The sequence below is a fragment of the Mytilus trossulus genome, chromosome 9 (genome assembly GCF_036588685.1).
Source record: "Mytilus trossulus isolate FHL-02 chromosome 9, PNRI_Mtr1.1.1.hap1, whole genome shotgun sequence".
In the NCBI taxonomy this organism is placed as follows: domain Eukaryota; kingdom Metazoa; phylum Mollusca; class Bivalvia; order Mytilida; family Mytilidae; genus Mytilus; species Mytilus trossulus.
Window position 1 is genome coordinate 33,482,803 of NC_086381.1, and position 14,290 is coordinate 33,497,092.

At 30.8% G+C, this 14,290-nt stretch overlaps 2 protein-coding genes across 3 annotated transcripts in view; both read left to right on the forward strand.

Annotated features, from left to right (window-relative positions):
• The first annotated feature begins 2,843 nt into the window (after positions 1–2,843).
• LOC134683832 (uncharacterized) lies at positions 2,844–9,097 on the forward strand. Its single transcript, XM_063543140.1, has 6 exons — positions 2,844–2,904; positions 4,051–4,105; positions 6,168–6,340; positions 6,966–7,091; positions 7,748–7,873; positions 8,849–9,097. The coding sequence occupies exons 1-6, from the start codon at positions 2,863–2,865 to the stop codon at positions 9,002–9,004; spliced, it is 678 nt and encodes a 225-aa protein (XP_063399210.1). The 5' UTR covers positions 2,844–2,862; the 3' UTR covers positions 9,005–9,097.
• Positions 9,098–13,122: 4,025 nt separating this feature from the next.
• The window catches only part of LOC134685601 (uncharacterized), a 61,612-nt gene continuing 60,444 nt past the window's right edge, over positions 13,123–14,290 (forward strand). The window contains exon 1 of one of the 2 annotated variants that reach the window (XM_063545503.1): positions 13,123–13,219. The gene's annotated coding sequence lies outside the window, so the exon portion shown is untranslated. Of the gene's footprint in view, positions 13,220–13,260; positions 13,397–14,290 lie in introns of those variants that run through there. The other variant, XM_063545502.1, reaches the window with a different exon arrangement.

The window sequence follows — 14,290 nt, forward strand, 5'->3', positions numbered from 1 at the left end:
AATAGAAATGCAACCTATAAGATACAAATTGCTATATTTTTGTAATATGACTTTTTTTTCAAATGTATTCTAGAAGTAATCATTTACATTTGTAAAATGAAAATACATCATTTCAATATTTTGGTCAACAAACAATTATCACATAAATGGAGTTATCTCCCATATATCAAAGCTTGTGAAATTAAAGTTGTTTCATAATTTTATCATGTTAATGATATTCTGTATAAATGTAAAAGATAAAAATAGGATAAATACATGTAGCGATAAAATCACTAGTCTTACAGTTTTCAAGTATATCTATTTAATACTCTTCAAGAACCAAGCAGAATATAACTATGGTGTAAATATATAATAATAATTAAAAATCAAAAAAGTTTAATTAAATAAGTTTTTGTGGTGCAATTTAAATATTTGCAGATAATCTTTACCTCCCATGTTTAAAATGGACATGAGTAAAAAATGTAATAAGGGATTTGAAATCAATACAAAACTGTTAGAAAGGGGAGATGATTTATTGATTAGAAATATAATTGAAAGACGGTTGATGAGTGTTACATGCCAACAAATCCAAAACAAAATAATAAAATAGGGACATTTTTTTTAAATGTATTCTAAAGGATTGTAAAGAATCTTTATATAAAAACAATAATGGGGATTATACATGTACATTACTTGAACATTTCAAAGTGCTAAATGATTATAATTTTTTCTATTAAGTAAAACTTACTTACCTGAGATGGCTTTAACTCTAACCCATCAATGTTCATATTCCATATTCTGTGGAATGGTGGTATCTGTTTAATTTGGTCTTCAATAACAACTTGAAGTATGTACAAAATATACTTAAATAGTTCCTGATCCTGTAATTAAAATGTATAATATAAAATAACTGCATAGGTATGAGCCATAAAAATCTTTTACAATGTTATTTTTTCCCAAAAACTGTAGTAAAGTGATGTCTCAATTTTATTTCATATCATCAAAAGTCTCATATTAAAGTTTTATTGAGTTATACATGTACAATTGCTTTAAAGGAATAACATGTGATGTGCAGTTAGTCAATCAGAATAATGCATCTGATTATAGTGAAACATACATCTCATGTAATTATATTCAAAGAACAATTAAATTACAAGAATAAACATGATAAAGAAAAAGACCAAAAATGTAAAAGTAAGTGTTGCTAAAATATAATGAATAGGGAATAAAAATGTTGGTGGAAATGTACCTAATGGAAGAACCCAATCCTGACCCTCTTTATTCCTTAAAAATGTAGGTATCATCCCTGGTGTCAGCTACCTTTAGTCCCCCCCCCCCCCCCCTTTATTTGTAGCCCCAACTTTTTCATGAATTTATAATAAAGCCCCAACTTTTTCATGAAAATATAGGTGAAATTGGTTCTTTGAATAGTAATACATTGAAACCTTAACAAAACAGTAATCAATTTATCCACAAAATAATGGCAAAAAAAAGAAGTTGTTCTATTTTTATCACATATTGTGCCACTTTCAACTAAGATTCTAAATATAGATCTATGATATTTTTTAAATTGCGGACGGGAAAGAAGACACCTACCTTTTTATTATTTTGAAAATATAATAAAACATTCTTATCTATAGATACTTAAAGACTAGATCCATAACTAAGTATGTAAAAAAGATTAATACTTTCAGTACTTTAAAAACTATAAGTAAAAAAACTGTTTAAAATTGTTTTTCAATCGTAACTCATGCTTACATGTGCAGTTATCCCAAAAATATATATTTAAAAATGAATATATTTATAATTTGATATCAATAAGGACTAACTATAAATCTTACAATGTTGTGATATTTTGAACCACGTAATATATAAAGAAGCAGCTCCAGTCTGTTTGCAAACGGAAAAAAGTCATCTTCAAATGCGGCCTCCGTCCCGTCAACTTCCTCCTCTTCATGAATCTCCTTTTCTTCTGTTATAAAACGTTCATTAATTTGAACAATATCAATATGTTTTCTTGTCTGTAAATGTTTTAAATAATGGTTCTTATTGTGAGATACAAACATACAACTCTTGCATTCGTACATCTTTGTTCACAAAAATAAAGTTATCGTAAAGTCACGCACTCCCCCACATTACGTCATCAATTGTTGTTTACAATTCCGTTACTGTTCACGTGCACTTTACGTGCACTTTACGTTAGTTTTCATCGATAGGAGAGCGTTTGAATAACCAGAACAAAGAGTGACAAATACTTGGATAATCATTTAATTTTCAAATATACTGGTAAGTAAAATGTAAAAAAGTATTACAGCATGGCTAATTAACATAAGTATGATGCCGAAGGCGTAACAGCTATTTTTTCCGGCAACCGATTGGTCAAATAAACAAGAGGGATTTGGAGGGTTTTAAATTATTTGTTGGTTTGATTTTGCGTATTTTTTCCCATTTCTCATTGTAATACAGATTAAGTCTACCATCACTGCATAAATACTGTTTTTTTTTTTTTGTAAATTACAAGTAAATAATTTATATGCATCCGGCCAACCGTATAGACATTTTTTAAATATTCTTAGGCTATGGGAAGGCAAAAATGCTAAACATGAACTGAAAAAGGGGCATCCACAAGGAAAACTCGGGAGCAATCGGTGTAAAAGCAAGCATTTTGATGGCTCTATCATTAAAATGAGAAAACCAGCAAAACATCATATGACTACAAATAACAATGGCAAATTTGGAACCTGTCATTGTCGATATGATATTTAATGATATTGTTTACTGGCTTTTATTTCCCCCAAAGAAACTTGATGTCTACCTAATGATATAAAAGTCTTATTATCCCATTTTTTTTTCTTACAGGAAGATGACTATTCCTCATTGTCTATGTCACCAACAGTGTCCAATCAGGATAGGAGCAGTGACAGGGTATGTTAAATGTCTTTTAGTATCATAAATTAGTTTGATAATTTTTTTTATTTGTACAAGATACAGTGGGGTAGCTATGTAATTTTTACATGTGCACCCCAATATTGGCGAGGAATCCAGGGATCCCCAAAACGGTTCAATGTCAAACAATTGCTGTAGTGGGCTAGAGCTAGGTAGCGAAGCCCCCGGAACCTAAAGATTTATCGAGAATAGATGTCATTCTTGTCATTAAAACTCATCTGATTAGCAACATACAGATCTAAATGGTTTACTTCCCATTGTTATTTCTTGATTTGTTGATTATACGTCATTTGAAGAAAATTATGATGACCGTTAATATTTAGCAATAAATAAACGAATAATTAGTATTTTATTACTGATATAGTTATCAATCAATTTAATTGTAGGTAACTATTAATGTTTTGCAAAAAATCCATACTTTCGATTGATTTTTAACTATTTTAGACTTAAGTGTTTTCTTATGCGTTTCCTTAAGCTTTGATCACACCTTAGCGGATAGCTCGAACTGTCGCCTAACTGATAACTGTTTTTTCAATCAATGCATGTCTGTAAGACGTCCGTTCTTATCCGTTAGACACCCGTCCATATCCGTTGCATGTCCGTTAAGCGTACGTTATACATCCGTTGGAGGTCTGGAAGATGAATGCACTAACAGACCATAGGCGGATTTAGGGGGGGGGGGCTGGGGGCCCGGGCCCCCCCTTTTTTGAAAAAAAATTTGGTTGCTTATATAGGGAATCACTGAAGCGTGCCCCCTCTTAGGTCAGTCAGTGGCCCCCCACTTATGAACATTTCTAGATCCGCCACTGCAGACTTCTACCGGACGTTTAACGGATAAAACGGAGAAGCTCTAATTCAGACCAGAAATTGCCCTTTGTTGGCATTTTGAAGAACAAACCAAAAACAGTTACACAGAATCATTTTGAATATTTATGCGACTGCATGTTTTATTATTGTCGCCTTTAATTTTTCAATATATCTCGTTCGTCCGTTTTATCCGGTATGCATAGTTTTGTTGAAATAAAAACATTTGCACTAAGTTGACCGCGAATGCAAGGATATTTTTAAAAAGTTGAATATAAATGGGTGTAACTGTAAGTTAATTGTATTTTATATTCTTTTAAGGATCTGGAAGATATAATACCAGACACACCAGAATCCACACTGAGACTTAATACAGGTATGAGTCAAGTTTATTCATCAAGGAGAACGAGGAATATGTTGATTTTATAGGGATAAATTACTTCGCTCATAACATCCACATCCTGAAAAAGTGCTACAATCACATTTAAGAAGACAAAATATGTTTTAGTATGCGTGACTGCTTACATAGAATAATAGTTATACTACAACCATATTTATATAGTGCATATACTTACAACTCAGCAAAATAAAATATCTGCTTCAAATTTCCATACTTCAAATTTCAATAAAAGTCCATTCATACAAAAGAAAAAATAATTGTATAAAGACTTTTTGTATAACTTCGTTTTTATTAACCTCTTACATAAACAGATATAGACGTAGGATTAAGGTAGATCATAAGTCACTCATTCTCAATTTAGGGTCGCAATTCTATGTACCACAGTGTAAAAGACATATTCAACCACAGACTTGTACATTTCTATATTTAGTCGGATAGGGGATACCGGTGCAGAGATAAAAATAATTGTTTTCCACATGTAACTCTCACAATATAAACAAATTCAACTTTATGAACGTCAAACACAGTATTTACGTTACTGTCCACGGCAAGGTATCAAATTATTAAAATCTCCGTCTCGTGTTATTTGAGCTATTTGTGCACAAAACATTCTGCAGTTATTTGAAGAATTATCATACTCTTCAACTGATAGATGTATAATGCATTGACATAACACATTTTTAAAATCAGATTGAAACGAACTCTAAATTTCCCGTGTCACCAAGTCCAAACTATTTGAATTAATGTGTTTGTTAAACGACGTTAGCACTGCATTAAATGTAGTTATAGTATAAATCAAAACCTATTTGTTTTATTCCTTAGACATATTGTTTTAGCTGACAAATATCAAATATAACAAAATTGTTCTGTTCACACTGATTTTGCATTTTTTTTTACATACCAAGGATCATGGTTATAAACACAGGGGATATTTACGTGTTGCACGACAGAACAATAAAATACATCTCAAATGTCAACAGCTCTTCTATACTATTAAACGAGAAGACCTCATTGTGGGTGTCGCTTCTCTTCCTTCCACAATAAATCAATCATCATGCCTCTGTGTCCTATAGGTAACATGCATAGTCGCATTTGTCATCTATTCTTATGATTATTCAGATTCCATACTATACCTCGAGACAATAGAACATGTCCAACTTGTAAAACCTTAGAAGATGAAAATCACTTTCTCCTCCACTGCCAAATTAATAACGTTTTACGTATAAAACTTTTTAATGACATGGCAATAGATAATCCTATGTTTCCAAATCTATCTGATACACAAAAACTAGTAATTCTACTAAATCCTTCTAATATAAACCAAGTGAAAAAAACAGGTTCCTTTATAAAACAGTCTTTAGAGCTGAGGACAGGGGACTCTTAGTTAGTTTTACTTGTATATATATAGATATGTGTGTGTTCAACTCAGTTATTTTATTGTTGTTGTTACTTTTGTTTATGTCACAAGTATAATGTTACTTATATGACAAATAAAGATTATTAAATTAAACGAGAAGACCTCATTGTGGGTGTCGCTTCTCTTCCTTCCACAATAAATCAATCATGAAAAAACACAATAGTGTGCATAAAAAGAAATCTGTAAGATAGAATTTTGAAATAAATTGTGAGAAGATATGTTTCATCAATACGTTTTAAGAAAATAAAAAGAAAATATTGTGTCACCGAACTTGTTTCCTTGCTACAAGTAAAAATAAAAAAAATCCCCAATTAGTCCAGTATAAATTTTGTACTAAAAGAGTTATCTCCCCTTAAATGGCTTATTTAATAAAATGATTTTAGAACCCAAAAAATTGATATTTGTTAAAATATTTTGTTTAATATAATTAATTAACAAGTTTTCTTTAGAAAGAAAAACAGTCTAACCATTGAATTGCAAATCTTCCTCCAAATTTGCAGATTAAGGAAAATAACTAGACCGATTTTGTTCTGTGATTGTACACTGCAAGATGACGGTATACCATCAATCTACCGCTAATAAACATTTTTTTATCTTTCTGCTATTTTTCCATTGCTTTAGGAAGAAATTTATTCGATTACATCCTGGAAATACAACAATCAGTTAAAGAATTACACCAAAAAATTGACAAGGAAAAAAAGTTCCGCATTGAGGGTGCAGTTCAACAAGAGTTGAATGTAATTGCCAAGGCGGCGTTTGGTACAGACATTTTCAATGTGTCAGACTGTTTCATTGTAAGTATAGCATGACAACTTTGTGTAATAAGCTTTATACTTCTTTTTAGATCTTGTTTTTATTTAAATGACCATTTGGTCAGCGCCGGGGAAATAAGAAATTTATTACTATTACTATGACGACTCCGAATAAGCTGCCTTCAATAAAACTGATAAAAAATAGCGTATTCATTTAGCTATTGCTATTCTGCTGGCGCCATCAATATAGCAAAACGGTTATTATGCAAGTTCGTTGTAAAGGAAGAAATTTTACTATGTGGTCCCCTTTCAAATGAGTCAAAATAAATGTTCAAGTTTATGGTCCAATGTTGGTGTATTTTAGTTTCAAAGGATCCAAAGATTTTTAATTTTAATTCTTATAAATTATGCATTATTGGAGTAAATTACGATCATTATTATAGATTTGTCCTTAATTGTGCAGTTTTAGAGTTAAATTCATATCAGGGTCAAAAACATTAACTTTGTTGGAATGAAAAAATAAATGAATATATTGTGTTTTTTTGTATACTGTGCAGTCTTGGACATTTTATTTATACTCAGTTGTAATTTTCACATGTAATCAATCTTAAGCTTATCAGTATAAAAAAAATGCAGGAAAATAATGCATTTTTATCATGGTTTAAAGGACGAAATAAAGCAGCTGATCCAATTGGAAATGAACAGAACCCCTACTGCACTTGAAGTTAGAATGGCCAAACAGCATATAAGAAAGAAGTTTAGTATGGAGTATAGACCTGCTATGTACAGAACTGTAAGATATATTTTGAATAAGGGCTGTCTTTATACATCAGCATGATACATGTATATACTGAGCCAAAAAAATTAGCAACAAATTGTTTGTTCTTACTGGATATATTCATGCAATAACACTTTTATTGTATAGCAATATAATATTTTTGAAGGTAAAAATTGTTTTAAACTATAAATGTGTCGTTGATGACGTCCTGAATTTCGTTCTCTTTTTTTACTTTAGCTGGTTCTTAAAATAGTGTTATGTAACTTTTTCAAAATGCTTATAACCACATTTTGACAATAATTCGTATCTCTCTAGTGGTGCAGTGATGGTTTAAAGTTGCGATTATCTTCTTTGTCCTAATGGAATCATAAACTGTATTCGTTAAGTTTCAATATGATAAAAATGCGTTATTTTGAATAATTTCGATTTGATAAATGCCTGAAATTTATCAGAAATAGAAAAGAGAATCAAGTACTTCCATAAAAAAAATTAAAGCAAAAGAGACATACATATGTGATTGTATTGTACACACTGAGTCTCCCTTCTCTCTGTATTTATTTTTTTCATGACTAAATTATGTCTATGGGCTGATAACACAATAAAGTCAGCCAATATGAAGACGTGTTACATCCAAAATTAAATTATTCTATTATATTATGTATTATTTGTAGCTAAAGAAAAATATGGAAATGGGAAGGGAGCAAATAACCAGAAAATTATTCAAAAGCTTTGCAAGTACCTTGCACCAAACCACTGTAAATACAGTAGGATATAGAAAAAAAGTAGTATTGATAATGGTAAGTTTTCTTCATAATAATTTGAATAAGTATTTATGAATATGATTTGTTCGAGATACAAACGCATAATTAAGAGAAGGCAAACATGGATAATTATAATTTTCACTGGAAAAGATATAACATAGATAAAGGAAAAGAACTAAATAATTATAGATTATCGGTTTTCTACATACTGATATCGTAAAATATCAGCTACAAGCAACAGTGTACACTTTTTTTTAGCGTCTGATATTTTACAATATTTGCAGAGAAAAACATGATGATATGTTTATCATTTTGTTACTAGTCTTTTCCTCATATCTAAAACAGTTTTAAGCTTAATGAAAGCAAGAATGACATCGGCTCCTCTCAGGTTTGAACCAAAAGATACGGATGGAACCACAGTTTAATACCAGAGTGCCCAAAATAGAATTTAATCGCATTCGCAAATCTCATGACGTTTTGTACCTTCACGTTTTTTTCAAATTAATTATTTATACATTTAATCATATAAAGAAACTGTACTAGCTAGTAATGAAAATCACACACGAAAGACATCAAATATAACAACCATTCTCTGACAATTTATACCTTTCTGCACTAATTGATATAAAAAAATGGTATTTTAAAGGCTCGGACTTTTAATCTGATAATCGTCTCTGTCTGTCTCTCTCTCTCTACATATATATATATATTTATAAGTATGTCTGAGCCAGTCTGAACTACCACAGATTTATCCATCGGAGCACCAGCAAAAATTGTGATACATTGTACATGGTCGTGAACATTATGTATATAAAACTCGTCTGAACATCAACCCAACAATGTTAGATCTATAAATTTGCTTTCGCAAATGTTTTGTTCTTCCCTCGCCGGGATTTGAACCCCTGCTACTATACATATATAAAGAGAGAGATAGATCGATTATAACAGTAAAATGTTCTGTATATATTAAGTTGACATTATAACGTATATATGTGTTTTAATTTCTTTCAGAGAATTGTACAAAGAAGGGGTAGCATTGTCCCAGGTACCTTCTGGACCAGAGTCAGAAATCTATATGACTCAATAGAAGAAAAGATACCAGCCAGAAAACTGGCTATTTATGAGGCGTTTCAAAGGAAAGATGACAGGGGGGGGAGGGAACAATAAAGTTTACCATGATCAAAACAAAATTGAGTGTTCCTCTATTTGTTTTATTAATTAATTTCACAATTGTATCATATTAATTAAGTTTCTTCTGAATTTAACTATATACCTACAGAAATAATGTTTTAAATAATTTAAAAGCAATTAATAATATATACAAAATGTAGAGGCGCTTGAAGACAATTTTTCTGGAAAAGTTAGAGTGGGTTCATCCATATGAAATGGCGTTTGCTGTTGCTGCCGAAAATCAAGATTACAAATCGTTTTGAAAACTTATATTTAAAATTACTTAATAAAAAAAAATATTGAAAGTTCTCAAACCGTATGATCTTACAAAATAACCTTTCAGACACATCATATAATACAGAAACTGGAAAACAACTGACATAATCCTTTCATCATGACCTGGTACTGGGATATTTAAATTTTTCTCAAAAATCCTCTCAGTGTTTCATGTACTGAATCTCTTACTAAGAAAAGAAAATGTGAAGTAAAAACTCATTCGAAATTTTACAAAATTATCAACATGAAAATATTGGCTATTTTTGTCGTAAACTATAGGGTTATATAAAAACAATTGCAAAAGAGTATATTATTGAATCACTAGTTATCACCAATAAAAAATAACAGTAATGTTAAAAGAAGTGAAAGAGATATTAACTGTTTTATGTTGATACATTGCCCAAAATATCATCATATGGATTTAGGCAATGGCGAAATTCCAAAATGAACATTATAAAGGTTTATAATGTTGTGAGATATGTATAAACTGTCGGTTTTTTTTTTATACAAATCGATATGTTCAATGTGAGCCTCAAACCACAATGTGAATCTCTCTGGTGCCTAATGCTTTATATAAAACTATATGCAGAACACAGAACGACAATAACAACCAGAATCAAGGAGACAATTAAGACTCACTAAAGGGCATTTTTAACAACATTAAAATTAAAACAATAGCGAACACTACAAAAAATCCGAGAGTTAAATTAGCTGATCCGAAAGCACAAACAATTACATAAGAAAATCTGATAAACTGCTTAACATGTTACATTTCGTAAATTTTACGGACGCCATCACGAGTTCATGAATGTGACCTACCAAATTAGACAATTTACCGGATTTGTTATCACATAGGCAGCAGGATCTACTTTCCCTTCCGGAGCACCTGAGATCATCCCTAGTTTTTCGTGGGGTTCTTGTAGTTTATTCTTCATTTTAATATGTTGTGTCATGATGTGTACTATTGTTTGTCTGTTTGTCTTTTTCATTTTTAGCTATGGCGTTGTCAGTTTATTTTCGATTTATGAGTTTGACTGTCTCTTTGGTATCTTTCGTCCCTCTTTTATGTTGTTTTACCTGAATAGTTTGTTTTATATGGGAAATATTTTTTGAGACATTTCTTTAGTCTTTTTCACGTCGCTGATAAATCAATCTCAACAGTTGAATCTAGGCGTAGACATGTTGAATACTACAAGTAGAAATATTATCACAGAATAATCAAAACTATATTTTAATACCCATTGTACCCAAACAGATGTACATCTGTCCAAATTTCTCCGATAATACAGCCTAATATTGAATCTGAGGTGTCTACACAAGATACAATATATAAGAAAATGAATTAAAAAAGCCGTCAACATGTCACAATATACCATTCTATACTTACCTAATTTGTTAGTTTTCAGATCTCAGTTTATTCAAAAGAATATGCATTCAAATTTAAAAAAAAAACCACAACAAAGAAACACACCAAGATCAACTAATACAGCTATACATAAATAAACACATTTCTGATATTGATAAATATAAAAAAAACTGAAAAGTAAGTATTCATTAAAAACAGAAGATCACTAAACCATTACTAATAAAAATCAATTCACTAAAAGTACTGATACAGTACTGACAAAATCAGTCCTTAAACAGTACCGACATAATCAGTCCTTAGGCAGTCCTGCAAAAATCAGTACTGAAACAATACTGAAAAAATCAGTACTGAAACAGTACTGAAAAAATCAGTACTTTAAAGTACTGAAAATAACAGTACTGAAATAGTACTGACAAAATCAGTACTGAAACAGTACTGAAAATATCAATACTGAAACAGTACTGAAAAAATCAGTACTGAAACAGTACTGAAAAAATCAGTACTGAAACAGTACTGAAAAAATCAGTACTGAAACAGTACTGAAAAAATCAGTACTGAAACAGTACTGACAAAATCAGTACTGAAATAGTACTGACAAAATCAGTACTGATTTCATTGAAAGTATAACATTATAAGTTTTCAGTCTTTCCTTGCAGTACTGATATGCACGAGGGTAGAAATGTACCAAAAAAGTATGGGTAAATTATTGGTAGTGTAGGGGCTTACTTTCGTCATTGGAATGACCCTATTGGTAAAATTCATCTGGATTTTCGTGATTCCGTCACAGAAAAGACTGTCTTAGTCGGGAAAACATGTAGAGGCAACAGAGAAAAAATATATTAATAATTAATTGGTCATCAGGTATTTTTTTGCCAGAAAATTATCGCCGCAGTACAGCCTTTTGTGTTGAAGTGGTGTTAAGCAAACTCCCAATCAATCAAAATTTAAATATAACAAATGATATTTCGAATGTTGAATGTGTCAAACAATATTTCGCAGTCCATAGTTCACATTAATATTTTTATAAGAAAACAAAAGGACAAGATCAAGTTCATATTCCTATAGTATACGTATTAATTTTTTGTGTTATTTGTGTATTGTCTCGTTGCTTAAAATCAATAATTGTTGTTTGTATATAACGTTCAGCGACAACTATTTCGTCCATATTAAAGACGACTATCCCATTGACTTTATTCAATACCTCCTTGAGTTGTTATGTAATGGTCGTTGTTATCACTGTTTCCTGTTGATTGTTTACAAAAACACTCAATTTATTAAATTCAAAGTCCCTATCTGACCTTCGTTTTTAATACCACAACATCAATACAGTCTATATCAAGCGGTTCATATCAATGGGTCTAAACTTTGCCATGGGGTAGATCTTGTAGACGGGTTATTTAAAGTCCAATTATTGAATGACCAAATTAAACTTGAGACATTAAATCTCAGACAGCACGCATGACGCGTATTCCAGAAGTGACCTTCAACAGGTTCACCAGGAGTTGGTTTCACAAAATATCTTAGTACTAAGATTGATTGTATGTTAAGAGCAATGCAGTTTACTTACGATCAATCTTAGTCGTAAAATGTTTTCTGAAACAGGTACGCTAGGAACCCAAAATTCGGGATGTTAACAAATAAGGTGTTTAAGATCGCAAAAGCCTAAAAAGAATATAATCAAAATCTCAAAGGTCAACATTCATTGTCTGTTTTTCAATGTTAAATTATTTAAAAAAAAAAATACTTGTTTAATGCATGCCAGTTCATGAATCAAGCGGGCGGATTGTTTTTCTCGGAATCGCTAGCCCAACGGTAGCGGTACCTAATAAGTGGTACATTTTAGTAGCACAAAAGCGAATTTGTAAAAGCACAGAATACAGAGTTATAAACTGCCTCAGTGAATCATGGTTTGAAAAGTCAGTTTTGGCAGATTAGTTATGATAATTTAATTTATACAATAGTAACTCCTAATGTATAGAACAATTTATAGTGTTTATATATAAATCTACTTATAAAGAGTTCCCAAAGGTTAATTAAGAACATTTCTGCTAGTTTATTTTTTATTTTCATACTTTCAGAAAGACATTTCGACCTCATAAAAAATCTAGGACAGCATGCTTTTAGACTTAATATGGTTTTAATTTTATTTATGACAAGCATTAAAGTATTAAACTTTACAAAATTTGATACTTGTCTTATTCATTATAAAGTGGATGTTTTTTGGGAGGTTAGATATTTCAGTTTTTACGACTCCCGTACTTTGACATGAACGTTACAATGTTTAAACACGGTTTATTAATTAATTTAATTAAGGAACAACATGAAATATCATTATACACATTTTAAATACAAATATAAGAAATTTAAATTCAAACACTTCAATAAAATTAAATAGAAAATATCAAAGAATTCAATAAAAGATGTAATTGAAGAAAACATGTCGGAACAAAACTTCTCGCTTCACGAATTTCAACGGATATTACATGTACCTCTTTTTTGTATTGAATCTTGATGTTTTTTTACTAATCCATGTTAAATGATATTAAGGAGTGAAAAGTCACCTTTTTGAAGTAAGTATAATTTTCTGTTTAATCCTGTTAGTTTAAGAAATTACCTATTACATATATCTGTTAATTGATATCTTTTGTGCAATATACATTTATGGGATGTGAAGAAAGTTAATATGATCAATTACTTTAATGTCCATCTCAGTTTATTTATACTGGACACCAACGAGAAAATTCATGGTAAGAATTTACATATTTTACAAATAGTTTGTATAGTTTCTATTTTTTTATATAAAAATAATGGTCTTTATTATATTGTTGGCAAAATTAATCTACATTTATTTAACTTGTAATATCATTTTCAAGTACTGAGTTATATTTCGTACTGGTTATGTACGTGTCTTCGTTTTGGAAAAACACACGTAAAAATAAGTGCAAACTATACAGCGCGACTGTGTAATTTTGAAATAAAGCTTAGAATAAGATGGTTTAACAACTAACGAAAATATACATCTTATACACCTCTTCTGTATGATTCAATGGTTGTGTCACTCAATAATATTTATCAAAAGTATCAGGATTATAATTTAGTACGCCAGACGCGTATTTCGTCTACATAAGACTCATCAGTGACGCTCATATCAAAATAATCGTTGCGGCAGTCCATTTCAGATTATGATGGTCTCTGAGGAACCAGAAAACGAGATGAACGGGTCCTTTCATAAGAAATCTTTCTTGCGGGAATTTCTCGCTACCTTGAAGACCTGTTGGTGACTTTCTGCTGTTGTTTTTTCTATGGTCGGGTTGTTGTCTCTTTGACACATTCCCTATTTCCATTCTCAATTTTATTCGTATACCATCTTGCTCTTGAAGTTAATACCCAATACTGTCTTGCTCTTGATGTGAATAACCAAGGAAATTGCCTCCTCGTCGAAGTCTTTTGACCATCACGTGCTATGTTTCAATAGATTGGTCAATGACTATAATTTTGTAGATGGTATGGGAAAACAAGCACGTGTCAATGTGCTCTCTTTCTAATTACTATCAGTTCCAATCTAGTACATCTAGTATTGATGGTACCGCGTTGCATAGGTTCAGCTTGTTTATGTTGTACTGAGTTGCCGAATCCCAGAT

Coding starts and splice junctions, on each gene's coding strand:
- LOC134683832 (XM_063543140.1), top strand. CDS start 2,863: ATGTCACCAACAGTGTCCAATCAGGATAGGAGCAGTGACAGG. Junction 2,905..4,050: donor AGGATAGGAGCAGTGACAGG/GTATGTTAAATG, acceptor TATTCTTTTAAG/GATCTGGAAGATATAATACC. Junction 7,092..7,747: donor GACCTGCTATGTACAGAACT/GTAAGATATATT, acceptor TATTATTTGTAG/CTAAAGAAAAATATGGAAAT.